At 40.3% G+C, this 25,790-nt stretch overlaps 1 protein-coding gene across 3 annotated transcripts in view; it reads left to right on the plus strand.

Moving 5' to 3' along the window:
- The window catches only part of LOC149187366 (transcription factor-like protein), a 340,582-nt gene that overhangs the window by 90,854 nt on the left and 223,938 nt on the right, over positions 1-25,790 (plus strand). For all 3 annotated transcript variants that reach the window (XM_089411340.1, XM_089411338.1, XM_089411337.1), the window contains 5 exons: positions 17,497-17,590; positions 17,941-18,047; positions 18,174-18,219; positions 18,384-18,443; positions 18,544-18,612. In XM_089411340.1, coding sequence (XP_089267466.1) covers positions 17,497-17,590; positions 17,941-18,047; positions 18,174-18,219; positions 18,384-18,443; positions 18,544-18,612 — 376 coding nt within the window. The remainder of the gene's footprint in view (positions 1-17,496; positions 17,591-17,940; positions 18,048-18,173; positions 18,220-18,383; positions 18,444-18,543; positions 18,613-25,790) is intronic.

Raw genomic sequence — 25,790 nt, forward strand, 5'->3', positions numbered from 1 at the left:
AGATGCTAATGCCTCTGTCCACTGATGCACATTTGTGTCTAGAACATTACTCATACTTCTATCATAACTCCAGAAATCTGCAATCTAAACCTGTAGCTTCCATATCTGACAATTTGGCTATATGTATTACAGCTTCTGCTCCTTTACTTTGAAACTATTGTTTAAATTCAAATTACAATGACCTCAAGGATTAATGTAACTTGATTATACAGATACTTGTAAGACACCAATTAGGGTTACTTAGAGAAATCAAAAATACTTCAACGTGATCGGTGTGTCTTTTAAAAAGCAAGCACTGCCACACAAAAGTTAAGTTAATTTGATGCTGAACTTTTTTGCCTTCTAATATTTCTTATCGTCACAAACTGAATTCTTCACAAGAGGGAGCCTCTGATGTTGATCATCCATAGTGAATCTTGAAGAGCCGAGCTTTGAGAGAAGCAGAGAAGCATTGATGAGTAACCACTTCAGGGATGATCTCCTCACAGAATGTGTAGGGTAATATTGAGCAACAACCACAGATAAATGAATTTGTTTGGATCAAACTCAGAATTTGTCTAATCAGAGGGCCGACGGTTCATAGTGATAGAAATCCTTAAGATCTGTCTTCAATTTTGTCTAATATGTGCACTCCAGAATTCCTTCAAATAACCAAATCACATTACCAATGTGATAGCCATATCAAGGGTCCATTCTGCAATCTGCAATGTTCCAACAGATGCCATCGAGGTTCCATGCATGGGAGTGATCAGATCTAGTAATAACAACACACACAACGCGCGAACGCTGTGTGTGTTGTTATGTGTTCACCCTGCCGTTTTTATAACATGAAACAGTTGAATTCCAAAACCCTACGCTTAGTTTAACTGTTAATTAAAGATTAGTTTTAGGGTTAAGTTTATTAAAATCGTTTTTTTTTGCATAAACGTGTGCCACGTCCCCCCACACCCCCCCGCCCCCCCACGTCCCCTCACGTCCCCTTTTTCGAAAACGCCCCCTCAGGAAAGGGAAACGACTCCCTAGCACGTCCCCTTGAGTTTCCTCATTTTTGGGGGCGTGGGGAAATGTCCCCTACTCGTCCCCAAGTCCCCGGAGCGCGGGGGAGCGAGGAAACTAGACCCCTGGGGGGGGGGCGAGTCCTCGTGGAACACTGAATAACTCTCTCCTCGGAGTCTAGAACACCCTCAATTCTGATCTTTGCCCTTGTCTCTTGTCTGGTTGGCTTTATAACGCTGCTTCCCTTGCCAATTATACCTCCAATATTTGATCCAACACAAAGTATACTAAAAATTGTTTCGTTGGGTCCCATTTTCAAAGGAGGTGGTGGGCCCCGAGATGATGTAGTAGCACATTTTTTTTCTCTACCATTGGGCTCTTGGAAATCCCATTCGTAATTCCGCTTTTCAGGGGGCATAACAAATGAAGGTTCCATGACAGTAAGGAAGAGCACCTCCTCTTTCTTCCTTTGCTCCCAACAATTCGAACTTCGGATCTGCTGATTAGAGGAATTGTTTTGAAATCCTGTAAACCTGTAACTGAAATCAGAAAACCCCCTTACAAAAGAAGCACAAGCAAATTTTCGTTCCTGCTGGTTACTGTTATTACACCAACTTTGCTTCGATGTAGGAGTTCCACAGTCTGCAGCATGATCAAGTTTGACAGGACATCGTAATAAATCCTGACCATTTTTTGTATCAGCATCAGTTATTGATTCAGGATTGATGTTCATCAACCTGTTATTTTCAGAGGAGTCTTGCATGCAGCATAACTAAGTTGGTCAATCTAAGAGCAATATGATGAATCCTGTCTAAATCAGAAGCACATCTTTGACATAAGGAAAGAATATGACGAATCTCTTAAGGCATATTTAGAGCAGAGCGCTTGACAGATCAATGGCACACTTCACATCAATAGACTTGAGGTATGAAACTTGATGGTCCAGTCATGTTTGAGTTGTTATTGAAGTAGGAGTTGTCAGTATACAAGGATTAGATTTGAAGTGTGGACACATCGTTGTACATCTAGAGCACGCATCAACAATAAAGGAAGGTTTATTGAATATCTTTGTAAGTGGGTCACTGTCCTTGGTATGGGAGCCCACAATTCATTTCTCTATTTTATATTTTTAGGGTGGTTGGGTGGTGCAATGCAGGAGTGGGAATTCTCTTTCAGGTTGGAGCCTGAAAATACTTCAGGGTGGTAGGGTGGTGCTAGGGCAAGTTGGAACTTGCAAGGTGTTGAAGCATTCTTTCAGTTGGAGTTAATAAAACTAGGGCATTGGAGCGTCCTTCTAGTTGGAGTTGGTAAAACCAGGGTGTAGGAGCATCCTTTTAGGAGTTGGAGCTTTTTAATAAATTGAATGCTTTTCAAGAGTACTAGGAAGTTGGAGCTTCCCCTTCAGTTGGAGCAGAGAAATATTGTACTCATTAAATTATATTAGAAAAGCGTTTAGTGGTTTTTCTCCCAGAAGGGTTTCACCTAAAAAGTTCTTGTGTACTACTCTTGCGATGTGTTGATGATTTATGTTTGATTAAATGTTAATGGCTTGAAATTTAATAATTTACAATTGTAAGTGAAATACTGATTCAACCCTCTTAGTATTTCCAACACTCTAGGCCTAAAACCATAGCACTAGAGGGTCCTTTGATAATCGACTGACTTTGCTGAGCCTTTCTTACCCTTATCAATGTGATGGATATTTCTGATCAAAACTAACTTGACAAGCTTGTGAAGAAGGAACCGGCTCCTCTTTCTCCTTCTTCTACATTAATAATGGCTGCAATGAAGTCTACAACCTCTTTAGTCGGATGGATCGCAAATTGGATATTCTCTCTAAATATATGGGTAAATGAAATGTTTCGAAAAGTACTGGCTAGTTCCAAATGCCTTTGCCTCTTGCTTGGCGATGAATGTTTAGTACTTGGACCTTAGCTGTCACATCCAATTGATCACTAGCTTGGAGTCATGAAAGACATCAATGTCTATAATTCCTCCTTTGGCTACTTGCTTGTGTTGAGAAATGTAACTAGTATCGGTCTTCATAATTGTATTTGAGTCATGATGTAATATATTTATAAAAAAAATAGGAGGAAATTATTTGTAAAAGAAAAATTATTTATTAGCATGGGTTTCATGCTCATTGATTTTATTTCTAGGTCAAAAGCACCCATTGAGTGCTCTAGGGTTTGTGTCCTAAGTCAAAGTCTAAGTCATGGTGTAAAAGACCCTTCTTGGGCTCATTGTGTCAAAGAAAGAAACTTATTTAATGTAATTTGGTCATGCAATACTTCACCACCAAGTCAGCCTGCCTGTTTTTGAGCTTCAAACTACTATATATATCCATGCATTTGACCTATTGAGAAGTAGATCCACTTATGGCATTCAATCTGCAACTAGAAGGAAAGATAAAGTGCGAAATGAAGAAAGGAGAACCTATGCTATTACAAGAAGAAAAGGAAGCCAAGTGAAGGAGTCTATAAGTCTATCAAAGGTTTGAAATTCATTATCTTCTACGACATGTGCGAGTTTACTGAAATACTTTAGGGGCCGAAAGGTGCAGGACTAAGTTAGGAGATCGAAAATTGCAGAAGCAGGAAGAGAAGGGCCGAGACCCTAGTTGACATGATGTTTTTCTTAACTTGATTTTTGGAAGTTTGACTTGTTCATGGGAGGCTAACTTGGTGGATAGGAGGAGGACTTGGTCTTAGTTGTCTCATTTGATTTGGTTCTTGAAGAAGAGATTTTTGGGTTTTCCCCTCAAAGAGGGGTTTTTCCCTGGCTGAGTGCTTACATCTTGTGTCCTTGATCTTCTTGTTTATGTTTTGGTAGTTACTTAATGATAAGAAGATAAAAGAAGATATAAAGAAATTGAAGAAGAGTTAGAAAAAAGATAAATAAATATCACATGCATTTATCAATATAAGAAAATCTTTCTGCCTTTATGATTTTCTAACATGTTATCATGGTAAAGGTGAAGAAGAAGAAAAAGGCAACCTTGAAAATTATTTGTTCTCATCACAGTATGAAGGGATTCAAGCAAGATCATAAGAAGAAGAAGAGCCTCATAGTTTGACTTGTAAAAATCAGTCGAAAGAACTAGGCAGTATCTCATTGAATGTTCAACAAGCCAGATCATAAGCGTAGTCAAGTCCGAGTACCTTGTGAAGAAGATTGAAATTTTGAGCATGAATCTAAGGGTACGAAATTACCACAAAGATCTGGAGTAACATGAGTTCTGCATTTGTTGGATGGTGTTGTCATTGATGTCAATCCCAGGGTTTGAATGGTTTGATTTTGATTAAAAACAATAGTCATTGATGTCAAATAAACAATAAACACTTCTTAGTAATTGTCTAGATTACAATAAGTTGAAGGCTACACTGTTGGATAGTTGAAAACTTAGGTCCTAGGGTTTGGGTTCCCTGGACTAAGGGTGTACCCCGACTTTGTCGGGGGTTTTTGAAGTGGCAAAACATTGAATTTGGGTTGGAGATTCACATAATTGGATTTTCCTCGAAAAGATCTTTCTGGTGGTATGTGGAATGCCACATAAGTCCTCCTGGTTTGACAAATATTCCCATTTGACGTTAGGGACCCCAGTTGGCGGGGTAAAAACCCATAGGAGTGTCACTTGGATTATTTTCATTGGTTGTGGGCATCCAAAATTACGCATAAGAGTTCCTTGTCATAACTTGTGAAAGAATCCCCTTAAGAAAAGTAATTGCAAATGTCACACCCATACAACACATATAGGGACAATTCTCTCATTAATAGCGTAAGTAGGTGTCACTTAGGGTGTAAGGTAACTATTGACAAATTAACATTATTAAAAAGAAAGATGTTTAATCTCTTTAAAGCTCTCCAACGTTTACTTAATGATGCCTTCTCCAAACACTATAAGAACTCCCCTAATGCCTTTAATTTTTAAAAGTATTATTAAACCCTTGTCGACTCTAATGTCTAATTTCATGGAGCCCCTCTAGGCCTATAAAAGGAAACCTAACCTCACGTTTAAAACACATAACATTTCATCACAATTATCTCATGACTTTAGCTCTGAATTTCAGCCTACTAGAAGACTTCTGAGGCAGAACAAGTGAAGAAGGGTTCAGACTCCTGAGGCAAAATTCATAAAGAAAAGTCCCTTGTTTTAGGCTTTAGATACCACCCAAGGAAGAGCGAAGTTTCTGAGGTAAGTTCTGCTCTGTATACTTAAATTTTTTTTTGGACAATCCTGTTAAATTCAACCCTCTCGGGGTCTCTGCAGGCCTATTCTCTTGCATGCTAAGGTATGGTTTAGGACAATCTTTTGGGTGTGTTTATTAGGTGTCATTTCTATTCTTCCTCCACCCTCCTAGTTTTGTGATCTTCTATTTGGTTGGGCACTCTTGTACAACACTTCGGCCCTTTGATAAGGCATATATTTCAGACTTGTTAAGAGTTGAAATTTTGCATTTTGGCTATATCTCAAACCCCGTCCCTCTTAGAAAATTCACTACCTATGGGCAGCGAAATTGGGATAAACAAAGTACCACTCTCCTTATATTGCTGTCCACAAATGCAAAATATTAATTGCAAGGAATGTGAAAATTCCTTGAGTGCAACAAATGGAGTTTAATCTTCTAACTGTTAGTAGTTTATTTGTCTTCTATTAATTATGAATGGAAAATAAAGTTTAAATCACTGATGCATTCTTCAAAATAAAAACACTATGAAAATATAAAATACGGAACTGAGAAATAGATGCACACACATAAAAGTTGACACCGTTGTTTTTGGACAATCGTCCCTAGAAAAATCCTTAAGGGAAACACAGTGTAGTAGATGAGGGTTTTATTATTATGTAGCAATTTGAGAGTACAATCAACTGGATGGATTTTACTGGCAATCCTCTGGCAAATATTGATCCCAGCTGGCAAAATAAACTGGAGATCCAAAATCTCCCTCTACAACTGAATCTGGCCCTTTCTCAACAACTCGCACTCTCCCATGCTATTTGAATTGCCTCTGGGAAATGCACACTATAGCTCAAGATAAATTCTTACAACCGTTAATTTACCTCCAAGTGAGTCATCCAGCCTCCCTCTACCTCTGGAACTAACTCGCTTTGCCTTCGGGATCCTGATTCGGCAATTGGCAACTTAACCAAGTCTTTTCCGACAAATCTCGCTGGGGTTTCTGGTTATTTGCATTGAATTGTATGGCCTCTACATATAATTCAATCACCCTCTTTCCTGTCTCTCGGACATTGGAAATACCGGGGAAGTCTTCCTTCGAAATCTCTGTTGCTCCCTCTCTCCGATGCTTTCCCTAGCTTCAGTTGTGCCCTTATTGAATGTTGCAAACTGGGTAGTCGAATTGCTCAAATGATACTCGATGCCTCTTCTCTAAGCCCTCGACTTGCTATTATAATCTTATTGGGAAACCAATGACCAAGATCTAATCCCTATTAATGACTTAGATCACTTTGACTCCATTAATAAAGTCTCTAGAGTAAAATTGAATTACCTTAATTAATTAACTTTAATTAGCCAACTTCCCTAAGTTAGTCTTAGGAAATAATTACATTATTGGCTAATTAATTTAATTAAGGTATTTCAGAGTCTTATCTCGTGCGTTTTGGAGATCTTGTGTTCCTTAGCCTCTTAGACATCATAGAGACTAGAACACCTGCCCGCTGCTACCATAAACTAGCACTCCGTCTTAGCGAGGAAGCTGTTCTCCACTATACCCATCTGTTCTCTGAAGTAGATGAACTTGGCTCTCCCAGAGCCTTTGTGAGTATATCTACGACCTGCTATTTTGTGGGAACATGTTGTAGCTGAACTAATCCACATTGCTAGTGTCTAACATTTGTGAAACCTCCTTCCTTCACATCTTCAAACTGATCTGACTCTCTACCTCTATAAATCACTTGAAGAAAATAGTCACTATCCACCATGCCACTGTGCATACTCTGATCTCACACTGATGCCTTTGTATTGAAGCCATTACAACACTTGTGTGTACTGTTCTCTCAGAACTTGAAGATTGAGCTTCCATAGGGTTTTTCCCTCTGAAGCTAGACTCCCCCTGAGTCTCGAACTCTCATAGATCTACTGTGTCTCTGTCGCTGGTTCTGCACCTGTCTCTTGAGTCTATCACTGCTACTAGCTCTGCACTGTCTGCTGAGCATCTGACTGCGCCCAAATGGATCTGCAACTACCTCTCAAGTATTTGACTACAACTAGCTTTGCATTGTCCCTCAAGATTCTAACTGTGCCTTGTTGACACTTCAATCCTCTGCTACTCTACTATTGTGGGCTCCCATTGCTAAGGTACCGATCTATGTGAAGAATACACAACAACTGGATTTGATCTACTGATGAAGCCCTCCGTGGCTAGATCTACACCTCCTCCTGCTCTTCCCACGGACCCTGCTCGATCTAGCATACTGGAGTATCATACTCTTCCATGTGAGAATAATGCTACAAACATAGTGAACCCATCCTCTAATCCCTCGGACAAGTCATCAATCTCTACTGCTGTCTGCTTCCCCTTCTTGTCCCTCTTCCTCTTTGGACACTGGGTGACGTAGTGACCAAACTCACCAAATCCAAAGTATTTCACCTTTGACAGGTCATTATTCTTCCTCTCTCCTTTTGAGTCCTGTCCTTGACTGGGACCCTTCTTTGCTTTTCCCTTACGAGCAAGAGCTACGTTCTCCTCCTCCTCCTCCTCTACCTTCGGTCACTTACCAATGTTGGTTGTGGTACCATCTATGAGACTCAGCCTTAGCTCCTCTTGAGTGAAGTCACTCCATAGGTGCTCCCAACTAGGAAGTATGTCTCGTATAGAAATAACTTGGATGAATGTACACCACTCCTTGGAGAACCCGTTGAGTGCTTTGCACACTAGCTTGTGATAGAAATACTAAGAGGGGGGGGGGGTGAATAAGTATTTCCTTTACAATTGTTACTTTCCCAGTTTAGATGACTCATAAATAGAACACAAAATGAACAAAATAGAATAAATAATTTTATTAATCAGAAATAACGAGGATTCCAATCCTCTTCTTTACAATAAATCAAGTACAATAATGTTTAGGGCTTCAACCCTAGATGAAGACACCGATCTTTCAATCACCAGGCTCCAACCTGTACTTTGCCAAGCACCAACTTGGACTTCATGAGGCTCCAACCTCTAGGGCTCCAACTCTATCTTCCTGAGGACTCCTATCCTCTAGGGAACCAACCTTCTTTTTTGGCACATGCTCCAACCTAATCTTTTTGAGGACACCTATCCTCTAGGGCACCAACCCTCTCAATCTGCGTCAACTCTTCAATGTAGATTGAATGGTTCTTCAAGGCCTCCCCAAACCTTCTACAACAAGCCTTGACAATATCATCAAATTAGCCTTCAACAAACGCCCTTGCTTAACTCATCAATGACAACTTTATCATCCACAGAAGGTGTCTCCAAGACTCTTCATGTCACCCAAACAAGCTTCAAGGTCATATCATGAGGACTTCCATCAATGCATTATGAGGTCTCCATTAATGTCTCCAAGGCAGCGTCTAAAAGTCTTCAACAATTCTTCTAGATGTCTTCAATGAGCTGTGCTAAGATATTCTCCAAGATGTTCAAATGCCCTTCAAATGCTTCTCCAATATCTGGTTCAAGATCAGTGTTCAACCAAGCCTTAAATTATGCTTCAGGAGATGGCTCCATTGGTGCTCTAAGTGTTGATCTGGGGTAGCATCGGATGTGCTCTAGCCACGTAATTTGGTGGAGAGGTTAGGGCACATGAGATCTCCAATACCCATAAAGGGTTTGCGCAGATTCTAAACAGTTTGAGAAATGTTAAAATAATTAATATTTTTAATGGAGTCCCTAAGTCTAAACTTAGGGAAATTAAAATATTAATGTAGATTAATATAAAACTGTGTTAGAATGGTCCAAAAGACATGGATCAAGCCAGATCTAATCTTAGCCGTTGATTAGGGACTTAATCTCGGTCGTTGATATGTCAATGAGAAAAGTATAAGAGGGGGCTTGAGGTTAGAGGGTCACTTGGAGAGTACACCAGATGATCAGTCATTCTATTCTCTAGAGCGGGGTTTGCTAAGAGAGATAGAATCAATGATTGGAGTTGCAGCTGAGGGGCATTGAGTACAAAGAGATAGGGAGGCAAAGATAGTGCCGGGAGAGCAGTGCAGGAGCCAGAGAGAGTGACGCAGTAGCAGCTAGGGCTCATGCAGAGGCAGCTAGGAGTTGTGCAGTGCTTCAGAGAGGCTAGCGTTGCTGACGCAGAGGGCCAGAAGGCTGATGCAAGGACTCCTAAGGCTCACGCAGACCCATTCAGGGTGACGCAGGGCCAGCGCTGGGCAGAGAGAGGCTGACGCAGTCCAGAAAGGCAGACGTTAGGGTTTCTGGGGCAGATTGGAGCTGAGGAGCTGTCGGAAGGTTTATCCGGGGTTTCAGCCGGGACATTTGTCTCAGACTGAGAGGTACTACTGCCAAGGAAATTCTCTATTGGGTAAGCCGGATTTGGCACCCAGATTGTACTCTGAAATTGCTTAATAAGAAAACCTTCAGATTGCTGCACTGGTTTTCTCGCATTGGGTTTTTCCGGTGACATTGGTCCAAAATAACGGTGTCATTTCGTGTGATTGTTTTTGTTTCCTTCAGTTGATGATCTGTAATATGTTGAGCATGCACTAGTGTTTATTTTCAGTATTTACATTGTAAATAACTTGTTAAGTAATGAAACAAGTAGGTAGGAATAAATCAGTAAAGTGCATGAAGGGTTTCTAACTGGTAGACTTAGAAACTTCAACATGGTATCAGAGCATGGTTGCAGATCACAGGAGAACTAAGGACATCAGCTGAGTAGAGCAATAACAGCGGAAAATAGCTATCCCGAGTGACAAACGTTGTTTCTAGCAGAGCAACAACAAGGGAAGGGTGACGGAGTGCCTGCATCATCAAGGGTGAGCCAAGAAGAGGCAGCGCAAAGGCTAAGGGAGGCAAAGGGAGCCTCACGCAGAAGCTAGGAGGGCTGATGCAGTTGATTGAGGAGGCCAAGTTGCTAGTGTCGGGATTGTGCAGAGCCTAGGAGCTCTCACCTTCAGGTTGCTGGGGTTTAGAAGGCTGTGGGAATGTTGCAGAGTAGAGATGGTGAGGTCTTGTAGTCAGAACAATACCTGACAGGGCAAGGCCAAGAGGAGGGAGTTGCTACCGAGGGTTTCTAGTCGAGAAATCCAGATCAGTGGTGCCGTTGCACAGATGATCAGAGTAGGGGGCATCTCGACATCGGCAGAAGGATTTCTAGGAGGGAAATCGAGACTTAGAGGGAGTCAGATCGAGAACTTCCAAGAGGGAAGTAGAAGGGCATCATGGCACTACACGGAGTAAGAGACTAGGACAGGCTGGACAGAGCATCAAACTTCGTAGTCTGGAAGTCCAGAATCTTATCCGTACTTGACAGAAATCGTGTCAAGCACTTCGCCTTGAAGACGATAGCTATGCTAGTCGACCCAAATGATAACGACAAGTATGAGGAGGCAATGGCGAGGGCCAAGAGCATCATCCTTGACGGGGTCAAGGACCATGTGGTACCACACATTGCCGAGAAGGAAACGACGTATGAGATGTGGGAGGCCCTAAAGTAATTGTACTAGCATACTTCTGTGCAGAGAAGAATGTTACTAGAAAATTAGTTGAGGTCATATTAGATGAAGAAGGGAGAACCGATTGACACCTTGCTCGGAGTACTGAATGAGATCTGAGATCAATTGATTGCTATAGAAGCCACATCGGATCAGGAATTGATGGTGAGGACAGACCTGAATGCAATCTTAGAAGACTGGGAGGTATTTGTCCGGAGTATACTGGGTAGAGGGACACTTCCACCTTGGGATGAGATGTGGGCGGCTCTTCGCCAAGAAGAGATCAGATAATAGTCAAAGGCGGGAAGCAACAGTAAGGGGATCAGAGTCAAATAGGAGGAGGAGGATGTTGCCCTAACATCTGAGGGAAAGAAAGAAGAGCGGAAGAAGAAGGATCTCTCCAAGATCAAGTGCTTCCACTGTGGGGAACTGGGTCATTATGCGACCCAGTGTCCAAGGAAGAAGAGTAAGGGAGAGTCTTCCTAGACTAAGGCAACACCAACAAGGGCAGATAAGGAAGTGTTGACAGACGATTACTATGCCATGAGTGCACATGCACCACTTGACCGGAAGTGGGGAGACATCGAGCTGTAGTCAGGTAGACTACAGGTGATGAGGGGCAGGATCCTCGAGGTACCCAACCTCTTGGATTAGACCTTGCTACGGGACCCCCGAAGAGAAGTAGCAGGATTGGCTGATGTGGGTAGAGATGGATGAGGATGGAGCAACAGAGAGAGCTACAGTGCAGGATTCCCAGGACAACGCGAGGCTTGCAGGCTACAACAGTGTGAGAGGCACGGGAGTGTTGCACCAGTGCAGGATGGCACAGAGAGGGGTGCAATGGTGCGAGATGCAGGGAGTTGTTATAGCAACGCAGAGGTCAGAGAGGGAGCACTTGTCAGCGACAGAGGGAGCTTCAGCATTAGGAGGGTCTCTAGCCCAACATAGAGATCAGAGTTGGGAGATCAGTTACTTACTTCTCAGTAACTGAGTTGCAGTGCAGCAGTGGGCAGCACGATGCAACATGATGAGAGGAGTTGTAGTGCGGATGCAATGTTGGGAGAAAGGACCAGCAACAACATAGATGCAGAGGCAGTTGTGGTATGGATGCAGCAATGGCAGTAGCAGGGCCATGGGTAGCAATAAAGGATGCAACAATGTAGAGGATGTTGGGCAGCAAGCTAGCATCAACACAGGGACCGATGCCGGATGATTAGGGTGATACTCAGTGAGGAGTATTGCTAGAGCACAATGCTCGCTAAGAGGGAGTGTTGATTTGGGGTGGCATTAGATGTTTTCTAGCCACGAAATATGGTGGAATGAGATCTCCAATACCCAGAAAGGGTTTGGGCATATTCTAAACAGTTTGAGAAATATTAAAATAATTAATATTTTTAATGGAGTCCCTAAGTCTAAACTTAGGAAAATTAAAATATTAATGTAGATTAATATAAAACTGTGTTAGAATGGTCCAAAAGACATGGATCAAGCTAGATCTAATCTTAGTCGTTGATTAGGGACTTAATCTCGGCCGTTGATATGTCAATGAGAAAATTATAAGAGGGGGCTTGAGGGTCACTTGGAGAGTACACTAGATGATCAGTCATTCTATTCTCTAGAGCGGGCTTTGCTAATAGAGATAGAATCAATGATCGGAGTTGCAGCTGAGGGGCATTGAGTACAAAGAGACAAAGAGGCAAAGATAGTGCCAGGAGAGCAGTGCAGGAGCTAGAGAGAGTGACGCACTAGCAGCTAGGGCTCACGTAGAGGCAACCAGGAGTTGTGCAGTGCTTCAAAGAGGCTAGCGTTGCTGACGTAGAGGGCCAGAAGGCTGATGCAGGGTCTCCTAAGGCTGACGCAGACCCATTCAGGGTGATGAGGGCCAGCACTGGGCAGAGAGAGGCTGACGCAGTCCAGAAAGGCAGACGTTGGGGTTTCTGGGGTAGATTTGAGATGAGGGGCTGCCTGAAGGTTTATTTGGGGTTTTAGCTAGGACATTTGTTTTAGACTGAGAGGTACTACTGCCAAGGAAACTCTCTATTGGGTAAGCCGGATTTGGCACCCAGATTGTACTATGAAATTGCTTAATAAGAAAACTCTCAGATAGCTACACCGTTTTCCAGCATTGGGTTTTTCCGGGGACATTGGTCCAAAATAATGGTGTCATTTGGTGTGATTGTTTCTGTTTCCTTCAGTTGATGATCTGTAGTATGTTGAGCATTCACTAGTGTTTATTTTCAGTATTTACATTGTAAATAACTTGTTAAGTAATGAAACAAGTAGGTAGGAATAAATCAGTAAAGTGCATGAAGGGTTTCTAACTGGTAGACTTAGAAACTTCAACACTAAGGTCTGCTACAGGTTGACACAATGACTTCTTACTGAGGCAATACGTTGTTTCAACAATCAGCACCAAATGGTACTTCAACAGTACTCTAGATCTGTTCCAAATGTTTTTCTGGTCTGTTGTACAAGTTTGTCAAAAGACTGTTAAGAATTCTTTTAGGTTTCTGTTACTAGTTTTTTCCAAACAACACCCACAAACTTGCTTTCAAATAATGTCAATAATGTGCTACAATCTTCCTAGTACAAGTGTCAAGGCACCATAGGTAAATGCTATAGCCATAGGGCCAAATTATAATGGGTTTCACATATGTTACAAGTCTTGTCTCCAGAGATAGAGATGCAGTGCCTCAGATTTCAAATGCATCTTCAAATCCTATTACTACACTGCAAGCATATCAGATTTTTATTCACACGTCTTGAAGGTCTGCAACAAGTCTACGAATACGTGTGCAATTAGGTCACTGGTCCTTAACTAAGTCTCTGCAACTTTTTGTGACAAGTCTTCAACTGATCCACAACTAAGCTCTCAACAAATCCGCACACAGGTTATCTTCAACAGTCTTCAAACAAGATTAACCAATTCCAAAGGCGGTCTCAGTGCACTTAATCAATAAGATTAATCAATAAGCTTCCTACAGGTCTGCAATGTTAATTCTCTACAGATCTGCAAATAGTTTTCAAGAAGTCCATAATTGAAACTTCTACAGGTCTGCAAGTTTTACTCCACGATTTTTAGCGTTTTTCCTTTTTTATCTTTTTTTATCGATTTACGAGATGTGAAGTTTGAACCTCCTATCTTTTTCCACTGAATATCTTGTTTTGCAATTGATTCCATTTTGAATTGTGTGGTGTGTATTCATATATAAATATATTTGTGTAAGTTAAAACTTACTAGATATGTTTTTAAAGAGGCTGACATGTGAGTGGGAAGGCCGGCATAATATAAGTGGTAGTTATGTATTTGTTTCCTCTGTTAGGAATAGAATAGTATATGTAGGGATTTATATGCATAGTGCTTTAGGATAATAAAGCTTTAGGATGTGGACTTATGTTTGTGTGTACTTAGGGTATTAAGAGACTTTATAATAAAGCTTCCTTTTTTTTAATAATGTATGGTAGTGTATCTTGGCATAATGTATGGTAGCATAAGGTAATGTATGGTAGTGTAAATGTATGGTTAGGAAGGTTTAGAACTTTCGAATTTAGGATTTTTAATAATTTTTTTTACGAAGTCAAATGAATATTATTTAGGGCTAATATTTAGGAATTTTAGGGTTAGGGTATTAGGATCAAGAATTTAGGATTTTGGGTTTGCTCACCTAGGGTTTGCAAAACATCTAGGTTAGGGTTTTCATTAGCGATTATGGTTTTATCAATAAAGGTTTAGGTAGCAATTTAGGGTTTCAATAATCTATGCCATGGTTTGCTTTTAGGGATTCCAAGGTTTCTTCATTAGGATGACTAGGGATTAAGCAATGCTAGATTAGGGCTTTGGCCATGTTCAACAATGTCATATTGACATCAATGACAACTTTGACCAACAACTTCTTAGCTTTTGGATATTATGGTAGCATTAGACATGTGTTCTAGTCTCTAAGGTGTGAGAAAGACTAAGGAACATGAGATCTTCAATACCCATAAATGGTGTTGTGAGATTTGGCTCCGAAACACCTTAATTAAATTAATTGACTGGATAATTAAAATTTCCTAAGTCTAACTTAAGAAAACTGGGTAGTTAAGGTGTATTAATTAAGGAAATCGACTTTTTCTCTAGAGACTTCTCAAAAGTGATTTGACGAAGTCTAAGATGATCTAAGCCATCGATCATGATTAGATCTTGGCACACGTACTTTTGACCTTGAAGTGTGCGTTGGCTGGACTGGCAAGCTCGCACGGGCAAATCGCTTTGCTTGCTACAACCTTCTTCTGTTGGAGATTATGACCTCCTTTCCTGCTATTGGAAGACTAGAAACTCTTTGTGAATTATACTGTAAATTCCCGTTGTGTACTTTTCTCTTCCTTGCCTTGTGCGAATTTGTTGCTACAAAATTACTGCGCCATATTTGCTCAGTGAATCATTGGTTTGCTCTCCAGATCTCTCTTGGGCATTCCTACTACCTGTTGCTCCTGCTCCTGAGGCAAATCGGAGTTTTCCTCTAGACTGGACTGGAAATCGATCTCTGTCTCCTTGCAATTTGCACTGATTCGCTGCCCTACACAAAATTGGAAATTGTGCTTTAGGTCTCCCTCTGAAACTGCACAATCTCATTTCCTTTCGCCTAGAGTCTCGTTGATCCGATCTTTTGTAGCTCTAATACTATGAAAATTCCTTGAATGCGACAACTGGTGTTTAATCTTCTAACTATTAGCAATTTATTTGTCTTCTGTAATTATGTATGGCAAATAACTATTAAATCATTGATGCATTCTTCACAATAAAAACACTGCAGAAATATAAAATACGAAATTGAGAAATAGATGCAGATACAAAAATTGACACCGTTGTTTTTCAACAATTGTCCCTGGAAAAAACCTGATGGAAAACCAGTGCAGCAGATGAGGGTTTTATTATTATGCAACAATTTGAGAGTACAATCAATTGGATGCCTTTTACTGGCAATCCTTTGACAAATACTGATCATAATTGGAAAAATAAATTGGAGATCCAAGATCTCCCTCTGCAACTGAATTTGGCATTGTCTTGGCAACTCACACTCTCCTAGGCTATTCACACTGCCTTTGGAAAATGTGCACTGCTACTCAAGATAAATTCATACAACCTTGAATTTTCCTCCAGGTTAGACATCCAACTTTGTTGCCTTTGAAACTAACTCGCTTTTCCTCCAAGACCCTGATCTGACAATTGGCAATTGAACCAAGTCTCTTTTGGCAACTATCACTGGGGTTTCTGGCTATTTGCACTGCTCTATACGACCTCTGCAGATAATTTAGCCTCCCTCTCTCCTGTCTCCCGGACATTGGAAATACTGAGAAAATCTTCCTTTGAAATCTCTGTTGCTTCCGCTCTGATGTTTTCCCTCGCTTCAATTGCGCCCTTGCCGAATGCTGCAAACTTGGTAGTCGAACTGCTCAAATGATACTCCATGCCTCTTCTCCAAGCCCTCGACTTGCTATTATAATCTTCTATTGGACAACCAACGACCAAGATCTAATCCTGATTAATGGTTTAGATCACTTTGACTCTCAATAGAAATCTCTAAAGCAAAATCGATTTACCTTAATTAATTAACTTTGGTTAACCAACTTCCCTAAGTTAGACTTAAGAAATAATTAAATTATTGGCTAATTAATTTAATTAAGTCGTTTTAGAGTCTCATCTCGTGAAACCTTTTCTGGGTTTTGGAGATCTCATGTTCCTTAGCCTCTTAAACATCATAGAGACTAGAACACCTGTCTGCTGCTACCTTAAACTAACAAGGAGCCCTAATGAGGGAGAACCTCTAAAACATGCACAAGGGTGTGCTTATTGATAGGCATGCAAGCAGCAAACTTGTAGGTAGTTCCAATCAAGAAGGAAGATACAACATGAATACTTCCAGCAATAAACATGAAGATATTCAAGAGGGAAATAACCCACAATCAAACACTTCTAAAGGGAACAGTATCACTGAGAGTTTAGCCCTTCAAAACATATCTCTTTGCAATTGATTTCCTGTGCATATTCAACAAATTAGATCCAAAACATAGTACCGCACATCAAGAAAAACCCTTAGCTTTCACTGCCTTCAAAATGATGTTCAACCAAGCTCTTGGAGGAAAACTCTTCACAGATCTAGCCATCTTTAACAATGGATGAGAAACCTTGACGGACGTGTGGAACTGGACATGTCTGGAACATGTGCCCTCATATATTGCTCTATTCATGACGGTTATCGTATGTTCCACATGTTTCTTTTTCTCTTAAACAAACTTAGTTTGGAAATTTCTTATCCACTTATTTAGTTTTATTTTGATCGTTCCAATGTTTACGAGTTCTATTGGTAGCGTTTGGTTACTTCTGGATATTTATAAAATTGATTGTTGATGTGATTTGGATATTGATACTTTTCTAGTAGTGTTTATTAGCAAATATATGCCAGCAAGAGTTTTGATTATATTCACATATTCTAATTATTAGCTTTATGATTTTGTAATGATGTCATTGTGATGGTAATAATTAGTAGATTAGATTCTAGTATCTCTGTGCTTTGGCTGTACTTTCATCTTTCCAGTGATATTTAGTTTGTCTAAAGTTTTGTTTAAATTCACACATTCTAATTAGTAGCTTTATGATTATGTAATTGAGGTCATTGAGTTAGTGGAATTAGTTGATTTTTTTTTTCTACAAGTTCTTTGTTTTGCTATCCAGTGAGAGTTAGGTTTTGCAAATGTTTTCCATAATTTTTTTATTGGAATTATTACATTTATTAATAATAGTAACTTTTCAAAATCACTCATAAAATTCTTCCATGGCCTTATTACTGAATTTAATATACTTCAGGGGAGCTCCTCCTAGAGAACCGATGCCTCCAAATGTTGCTGTTAGGCTTCCAACTGCGGAAGAACTAGAGAAATATGCTCTAAGACAATGGGAGGTTTGAGTTCTGTTTTTTTTTTCTCCCTAAGCTAATGGATTTTAAAATCTTTATGATTACCACTCGTTTATATGACATTTAACATTAATTTCACTTGAAATTGTTTATGTAGTTTTTCTTTGCTAAAGCTCTAAACAGAGATGAGAAATTAGCTGATGTTTTAGATTGAAGCATAATATATTTCTATTTCATTGACTTTCTAATATTAATATATATTAATTGCATTAATAATCTATATGGCAATTTATTTGAGTTATTCTGTCATCATCATTCTACGAGAAAATGACTGTAGATGCTTTTATGCTTATTTAGCTCTGAAGTGAAGTTGATACATGTTTTGCATTTTGCAGAATTTTCTTTTGCAACTAGTCAGCTCTGGCTTTGAAGAAAGCACTTCTGAACCTTTTAGCCCTTCTATGTTGAAAATTTGCCAACGGGCTGGCCTCTTGAGTTTGAGGTATGTATGGTTATTCTACCTTAATTTGTGTTTGTTCTTGTGTTTGTTTAGATGCTTGGACTCCTTACCTTTGGGTAGATAGGTAGTTAGAATGATTTATAATGTACAAACAGAATATTCTGACAGGGAAAAGGAAGCACCGAGGTTAACGGAGAATGGTTTCCAGTTTCTGGTAAGAGTGTGCAGACTGCTTTTGTAACAGTAGTGCAAGGCTTTATAGATAAGAGTGGATTATGCTTTTGGTTTGCATTGGCCAAAGAAGACTTTAGAGACAGGTTTGACTTATGGTGTTTACTTATCTGAGACCCTAACTTGCTTATGTATAATCAAATGCAGCTGATGGAAACAAGTTCTCAACTCTGGCAGATCATTAGAGAGTACATCTCAACAGCTGAGGTATACTGATTGAATGTGCAAAGGCAAGGTGATCATGTGTGAGCTCTTTTGAAGAGTTACTTGAGGAACCTGTTTAATAATTGCAATTTTCTTTTTGCAGGATAGAGGAGTTGATGCCGCAGACTTAATTTCTTTTCTATTTGAGCTTAGTTTCCATGCCACTGGTCAGGTAGGATTGAATTCTTGTAGCTTGCAAATTTCTGATGTTTTGTTTCCTTTGTTAGTTTATATGACTGTATATGCAATGTCATTGAAATCTTTTATGTAAATAATTTTGCTCAACTTCTTATAATAGTTGCAGTAGAATGCATCATGTTTTTTATCTGTGATGTCAAAGGTCGTGTGTAGTGTTCCTTGCCAAATTTGCCCTTTACTTAGGTTGCTCTGCTGTGGGTTTTCGGCAGATCTTGCAATATATCATAGATTGATTGTTGCCCCGGTAAATCAAATGAATGCCAACAATATAGCAGAAAAGGAATGATAAAACAACAGCAGAACAAATTCAAATCTGATAGCACATAAGGTAGCTCAAATCCGCTGAAGGTTCTTAAGTGATTTCTTGCAAAGTCCGATAGATTTATTGGGACCCCGGTATATTAAATGAATACCAACATTATAAGGAACAAACACCAAAATTCAAGACAGCAGTAAAATAGTTCAGGTCTCTTTGTTGACTTCAGTTAGCAATACAAAAAAGATGGAACCAGGCTATAAGCCCTCCACAACAATAAACAAACTTATCCCAGACTTGATACACTGAACTACACTGTTGCTATCATTACTTTCAAACTAGTAGCTTAACTTCCAGATCTAGTATCATCCCCTTTCCTTTTCAGAGGATCTTCCTTTTGGAGGCAAGGAATGGGTCGATGTTCAAACTTCAATGATCTGCTCAAGGGCACAGCCAGGAGATCTAGATCAACCAAGGCTAGGGATTGATCAACTGGATCAGATCTCGGTTGTTTTATGTATTTTCCTTAGTTTGGCCATTTTCTTAAGAAGGGAGCCCAAGTAGGTTTTGATTATTGTTAATGAAGAATTGACTTTATTGGGCAGAATTTGTGTCATATGTGATTGAGATTTGTTGTGCAGTTGTGCTTCCCCTGAGTGATTTTTTGTTCATGCTAAGAACCCGACTGTGCTTTTATTTCGTAGATCTAAGATAATCTGCTAGGAATCAAATGCCAGGTGCTGGGTTCAAAAATTTACAATGCATATGATGTGTTACTCTCTTGATACCCTAGATGATGTGGACATGGCTTGGATGAACTATCTTGAAGAAAAGTGAATTGGAGTGGCGACTTACTTCATTATATTTGATGTCTCTTGGATGGATGGGGATTTAATGTCCCAAATTTTGACATATGAGAGCATCCCCCATGCTTCGTGGAGTGCCTTGACCCAAAGCATGACCACATGCCTTCATTTGGGACACTATTTTGAGGTATTGGACCTTGATTTGACTTAATTTTTGGAGCTGTTATGATGATGCCGACCCTTTGATGGAGTCTTCATGAGATTGTTCCACAAGATAAAGAAGGATGTTGGATGTGTGCTGGCTTAGGCAGATGCTTCACCATCATTGGAGACATTGGACCTTGAGATTCAATGAGTTATGGGCTGATTGGTTGAAGATCATCCACCTTGGAGGTACATTCAGGACTTTGTATGGGAATGTTGCATTACTTGGTGAAAGATGCTGGAGGTTACCCACATTGGATGCTCGTTTACTGTATTTTGAGGGTTAGTCGGTTGACCCTTATGAAGCATCTAGAACAAATTAAGATGGGCATTGGAGTTTCCTTAACTATTTTTATGGCTTCTTCAAGGGAGTGTTGACCATCTCCATATATTACAGACCCTTTGGAGGCTATATGTGGCAACATGGACCGTCATCTTCTTTGTTTTAGTGGACTGACCCTCTTTTATGGGGCATTTACTCATCTTCCATTGTACAAGTGGCTTGAGTCTTGACCACTTAATTTTTATGATTTTTTTAGATTACTTAATTTTAGGACTTAGATTTAATTTTCGTAGGCTAGATCTAAGGAATTAAATCAAATACTGATATTTTCTTTTAGAGGAAGTTAGATCTCACTCTGTAAATAGAGGAGAACTTCTTCCTTTTTATTGGTGTTATGAACATGAATATGGAATAATACAAATAATAAATAATAAATAATAAAATTAATAATAATTAGTAATTACGAAAGGGCACATTTCAAATGACATGACTCCTTACAAAAGGGAACTCCCGCCTTATATTTATACCGGGCCCATCATTGTATTCAAACATATCACTTGTACATTCAAAATTTATATATAAATATTATTTATCCTATGATGGATATTCTCATTTTCTAGATATTTTGAATATTTGTGCAATAACGAACTTTTGTTTGTATAATTTTGGTATCGGAGGTAGTCTGATATGGTCATTGGCCATATAGGATTTTTCGCCATTCAATAAATTTGTTTGGAGTTTCTCCCTATTCTTCAAGTCCTTTACCACATTAAAAGGATTTTTTCCAAAAATCTTTAAAACTACACGTAAGAAAAGGAAGACTAAATCTGATAATCTTGTTTCCTCATTAATTACCATTGGTAGTCTATAAGCTCATGGTTTTAACAACCCATGGTAATTTTCCATGGTATTTGCAAGGTAAATAAAAACAAAATAAATACAAATATCTCTTTATTTGAATGATTCATTGGTGGTTTATAAGCTCATGGATTTAGCAACCCATGGTAAGTGTCATGGTATTTGCAAGGTAAAGAAAAACAAAATGAATACAAACATCTCTTTACGTGAATGGTATGTTTTTCTTGTTTTTACATGAAGGAAATTAACCAAGGAGCTAAGTCACCTGACATGGGGATTCGGGACACGTAGGATTCGAGATTCGTGGTGTCGGATTCGGACACGTTGACCCCCCGGAACAGGACACGTAGGATTCGTTATATATTATTTTATTAAAAAATATATATATTTAAAAAATATATATACATATTAAAAATTAGATATTTCTTACACAAATTTTAATTAATGATACAAATTTATTGATTTCAAATAAAGATCTTCATCTATAGCTATTAGCATGCATAGTACATACAAAATTCAAATAGATGTCAATCTATTATCTATTTCTTATGCTTGGCCCTCTTGCCACCACGAGAAATGTCTAATTTTTTAGTCTTGTTGGAAAATCAGGATCTTTGTCATTAATATCACCCTCTAAGCATTAATATCCAGAGGTATTTTTGTCATTACCTTTGTATCTGTATAGGGATCTTTGTCATTAATATCACCCTTTAAGCATTAACATAAGATAGAACAAGCATTACATGTCAAGTCAAGATTTTGTTTGAGTGATGCGTACATTTTTAGTAGGGTCATGATACAGGAGTTTGACAACCAATGTCACTAACATCAAGGTACATAGAGGGATTGGTGCTCTTGATTAAATATGAGTTCCATACCCTAATACATGACAAAATTCAATGGAAACATTGCAATCCCCCAATCCTAAAATCCTGAAAAACTGATAAGTCTGCTAGATTTTGAATGAAATCTAAAATTTTACTTTCTCCATATGAAATCCAATGAGACCGGAACCACTCTCAAACATCCTGAGTCATTTCATGGTAATGTTAAAAATTTAAGTAAAAGGATGAAAATGAAGATTAAGGAGAATGTCACTTTTACTTTAAGAATTTAACATTACCATGAATGCATATCAATACTAGGGCCTAGACTTGATCATTAAGCTGCCAAAATGCTTGCCAAATGAAAATATGCGTGGCTGTAATGACCAAATGCGGCCTTTTCATACCCGTGCAGGTCACTTTTGCCGCCTAACGAGTCCTGGAAAATAGGACACGCTGCCAAAATTGTGACACGACCTCAGATTCGACGAGTCAGGAAAGGACATGACGTGTCCTGGTTTTTGGACGCGAATCAGGGCAGAATCGCGTCGGACACGCTGGATTCGGGATTCGTGGGGCCTATAGGACGAATCCGGTTATCTAGCCAAGGAGTTATAGGTGGACAAACGTACATATATTTTATATTGTATCCCCCAAAAGTGAAGGAAATTGTATATATAAAAAGGATTTTTTTTTGAAGTTATAAAAATGGTATTCAAAGTTATATATATCTATCTTGAAGTTATACTTTGTAAAATATAGTAAGAAAGTAACTAATTACATATTGAAGACATATTGAAGAAGTGGGTTTTTCACACCTTGTAGACTCACTACAAAAGAATACATAAGCCTCATAACCAGAGCAATGTTTGGTGTAAATTATTGAGAGAAAGTGAAATGGAGTCTATTACTAAGGAGACTATTATGGGAAGATTTCTTAAAACTTTCAGCAATGCTGTTTTTGCACTATTCAAACTCAAAAGGACAAGTGTAGGAAGGGATGTTATTAATAATTATCTCTATTGTTCCTACTCAAGATGACATGTATGTTGGTATTGAATGTGCTAACCATTTAGTGGTTCCTGATTCAAATATTATTGAAACAATAGACATGCATGAAAAACAATATGACATAAGCAATTTACAACTGAGTATTGGGTTCTATACCAGTGCCTCTCATATGCAATTTGAGAAGCTGCGCTCCAATCCTTCCCCCATTCTACCTGTACTGCCACCACCTCCCGCAAACCAGGAAATTTCCCTATGAATAAATGGTATGACCAAGAATGCAAGTCTATGCATGAGGACCTCCGACACGCATTCTGGAACTCCTTACCAACATACCCAAACCTCTGTTCTGCCTACCGTTGCCTCCTTCGTCACAAGAAGCGCCTTTTCATTGCCCATAGGAGACAGGTTCTTTCTACTCTCCTCCTTCGCTCCCCAAAAGATTTCTGGGGGACCATCCTTTCCCGGCGCTCACCTACCCCAGTTGACCTTGATCCTGCCTCAATGTTCTCTCACACCTCCCAACTGTATGACATTCCTGGGCAGCCTCTGATTCAAGTTACTTCCCCCCCCACCTCCTGCCACCTTTTCTCCGACAAAGATATCAGAGAGGCAATATGGACAATGAATAGCAGCAGGGCAACAGACGAAGAAGGCTTCCAGACAGAATTCTTCAAGCTTGGACTTTGCCCCCTAGTAAGATATCTGGTGGACCTTTTCAACGAGGTGGTTCGGGATGGATTTCCGGATGGTTGGTCACACCACATTATCTACCCGATCCACAAGTCAGGGCCTACTTCCGACCCCAACAACTACAGGACAATCATGGTTGGGCACACATTCTCCAAGCTATATGCTACAGCATTCCACAGGACACTCTCCCATTTCCTTGAGCAGAGACAACTCAGGGCCAAGGGCCAATCAAGATTCCACCCAGACCACCAGACGATCGACCACATCCTTACTCTTCGTGCAGTGATCGAGGAGGCTACGCATCGATCCTATAAAGTGTACTGCTGCTTTGTAGACTTCCAGAAGGCCTTTGACTCAGTCCCGAGGGAAGATCTTTTCCAGAGGCTATGAGAGATTGGCATTTCCTCGACTCTCCTCACAGCTATCATGCGCCTCTATGAGGCTGTCCTTGGCCATTTCCGCACAGTCGGAGGAATGTCGGATTTCATCCGAAGCACCATTGGAATCAAGCAAGGATGCCCCCTTTCTCCTACTTTATTCGGGATCTATATCGATGAGCTTGAGTCCTTCCTCCAACAACATATCCAGGATACAAATGGGTGTCTTCTTCATCAGGTCCCGATTTCCATCCTCCTCTTTGCAGACGATATTGCCCTTATTGCCTCCTCCTAAGAAGGCCTTCAGAGACAGCTGTATGCTCTCGCAACTTTTTGTGATCGGAGGCATCTTACTGTGAACTTGGGTAAAACAAAAGTGATTATTTTCAATGGAGTCAAGAAAACCTCGGACTTCCACTTCCTATTTAAAGGAGAAGAGATCGAGATTGTCAGCACCTATACATATTTGGGAGTTCAATTTTCAGGGCCTCACTTCAGCCTGCGGCCAGCCATTCAGCCTCGGATCAATAAAGGGTATGGCTCCCTAGCCCTTCTGGAGAGGCAGTGTTTCCGACACCATTTCCAGGACATCTCGTCCAAAATGAGCATCATGGACACTTTGATTCGCCCCACAGTGCTTTACGGCTCAGAGATTTGGGGTCCCTCTCTCCTAGAGTCAGATTGGGCCTCAGCGGAGCGGGTCCAGATCCTCCTTTTGCGCCATTTCATTAGGTGCAAGCAAACAGTTCCTCTGCACATCATTCTAGATGAGTTCGGGGCTCAACCTTTCTGCCTAGAGGTGATATTCAGGTTAATGTCGCTCCTGCACAGGCTCCGAGGCTTGGCAGACACGAGGAAAGGTTGTGATAGATACCCATATTTAGCATATTGCTCCTCGGAGAACATCTCCCGTACGCAGACATGCCGATCCAAATGTTGGTACACTGGTGTGACAGAGCTTTTGGAGGCTTCAGGAATCTAGATTGACCATCTCCCTCCTTTTTAGTACTCTCTAAATGCTCCAGGCCACCTCCTTCCCAATCAGCAAGAGCTGAATAAAATCATTAAGGAGGATATTTACAGATGATACATTCAGACTACAGGGACCAATCCTCCCAATGGGTTACGTCCAAAAATGGCCTTCTATGTGGAGCATTGCCTGGAGATTAGGGATGGGCTCATCATCAAACCCCAGTACACGTTCTAGCATTGGATGCATGCCCTTAGAATCCCCCTCGGGCAGCTCAGAGTTGGGTCTCACAGACTCCGGGTGGAGACAGATCACCACATCGATAGGGCAGATAGGATTTGCCAGCTCTGTCACTTACAGGAGATAGAGACAGAGACACACTTCATCTTCGGATGCCCTGCTTACTACGAGATTCGAGGTCATTTCCATTGTCTCTTCAGGTCTTCTCAGACTTTGACCAGCTTCCTCAGATATGTTGATCAAAGATGCCTTGCACTTTATCTCCAGGAGGCCTTTAGATTTCGGGCCCGTTTTCTTCAGCCCCCCACCAAATCGGACACCACGCAGAAGATCACAAACTTCTTTAGGGCACTACCATCAGCGCGGGGCACCAAAAGAACCATTGACCGACCCACAGACACTGAGACCAGATCAGTGCGGTCCCAGGGGGGCCGACCCACTAGATTGCACCAGCACTCTAGGATTGGATCCACCCCTGGGAGGCGCCCTAGAACCTCCAGGCGACAACATTGACAACCCGGTATGCCCACAAGACAACAGACTTTGACAAGCTTCTCTCAGTTTTCTTCTCTCGACCTCAGATGTTAGGAGTAGGAACTGGGCAGGAGACTCCTTCCCTTCTTCATCGCTCCT

Source organism: Pinus tabuliformis, chromosome 3_1, assembly GCF_031772625.1.
Source record: "Pinus tabuliformis cultivar Carrire ecotype Pingquan chromosome 3_1, CPIR1, whole genome shotgun sequence".
Taxonomy (NCBI): Eukaryota; Viridiplantae; Streptophyta; class Pinopsida; order Pinales; family Pinaceae; genus Pinus; species Pinus tabuliformis.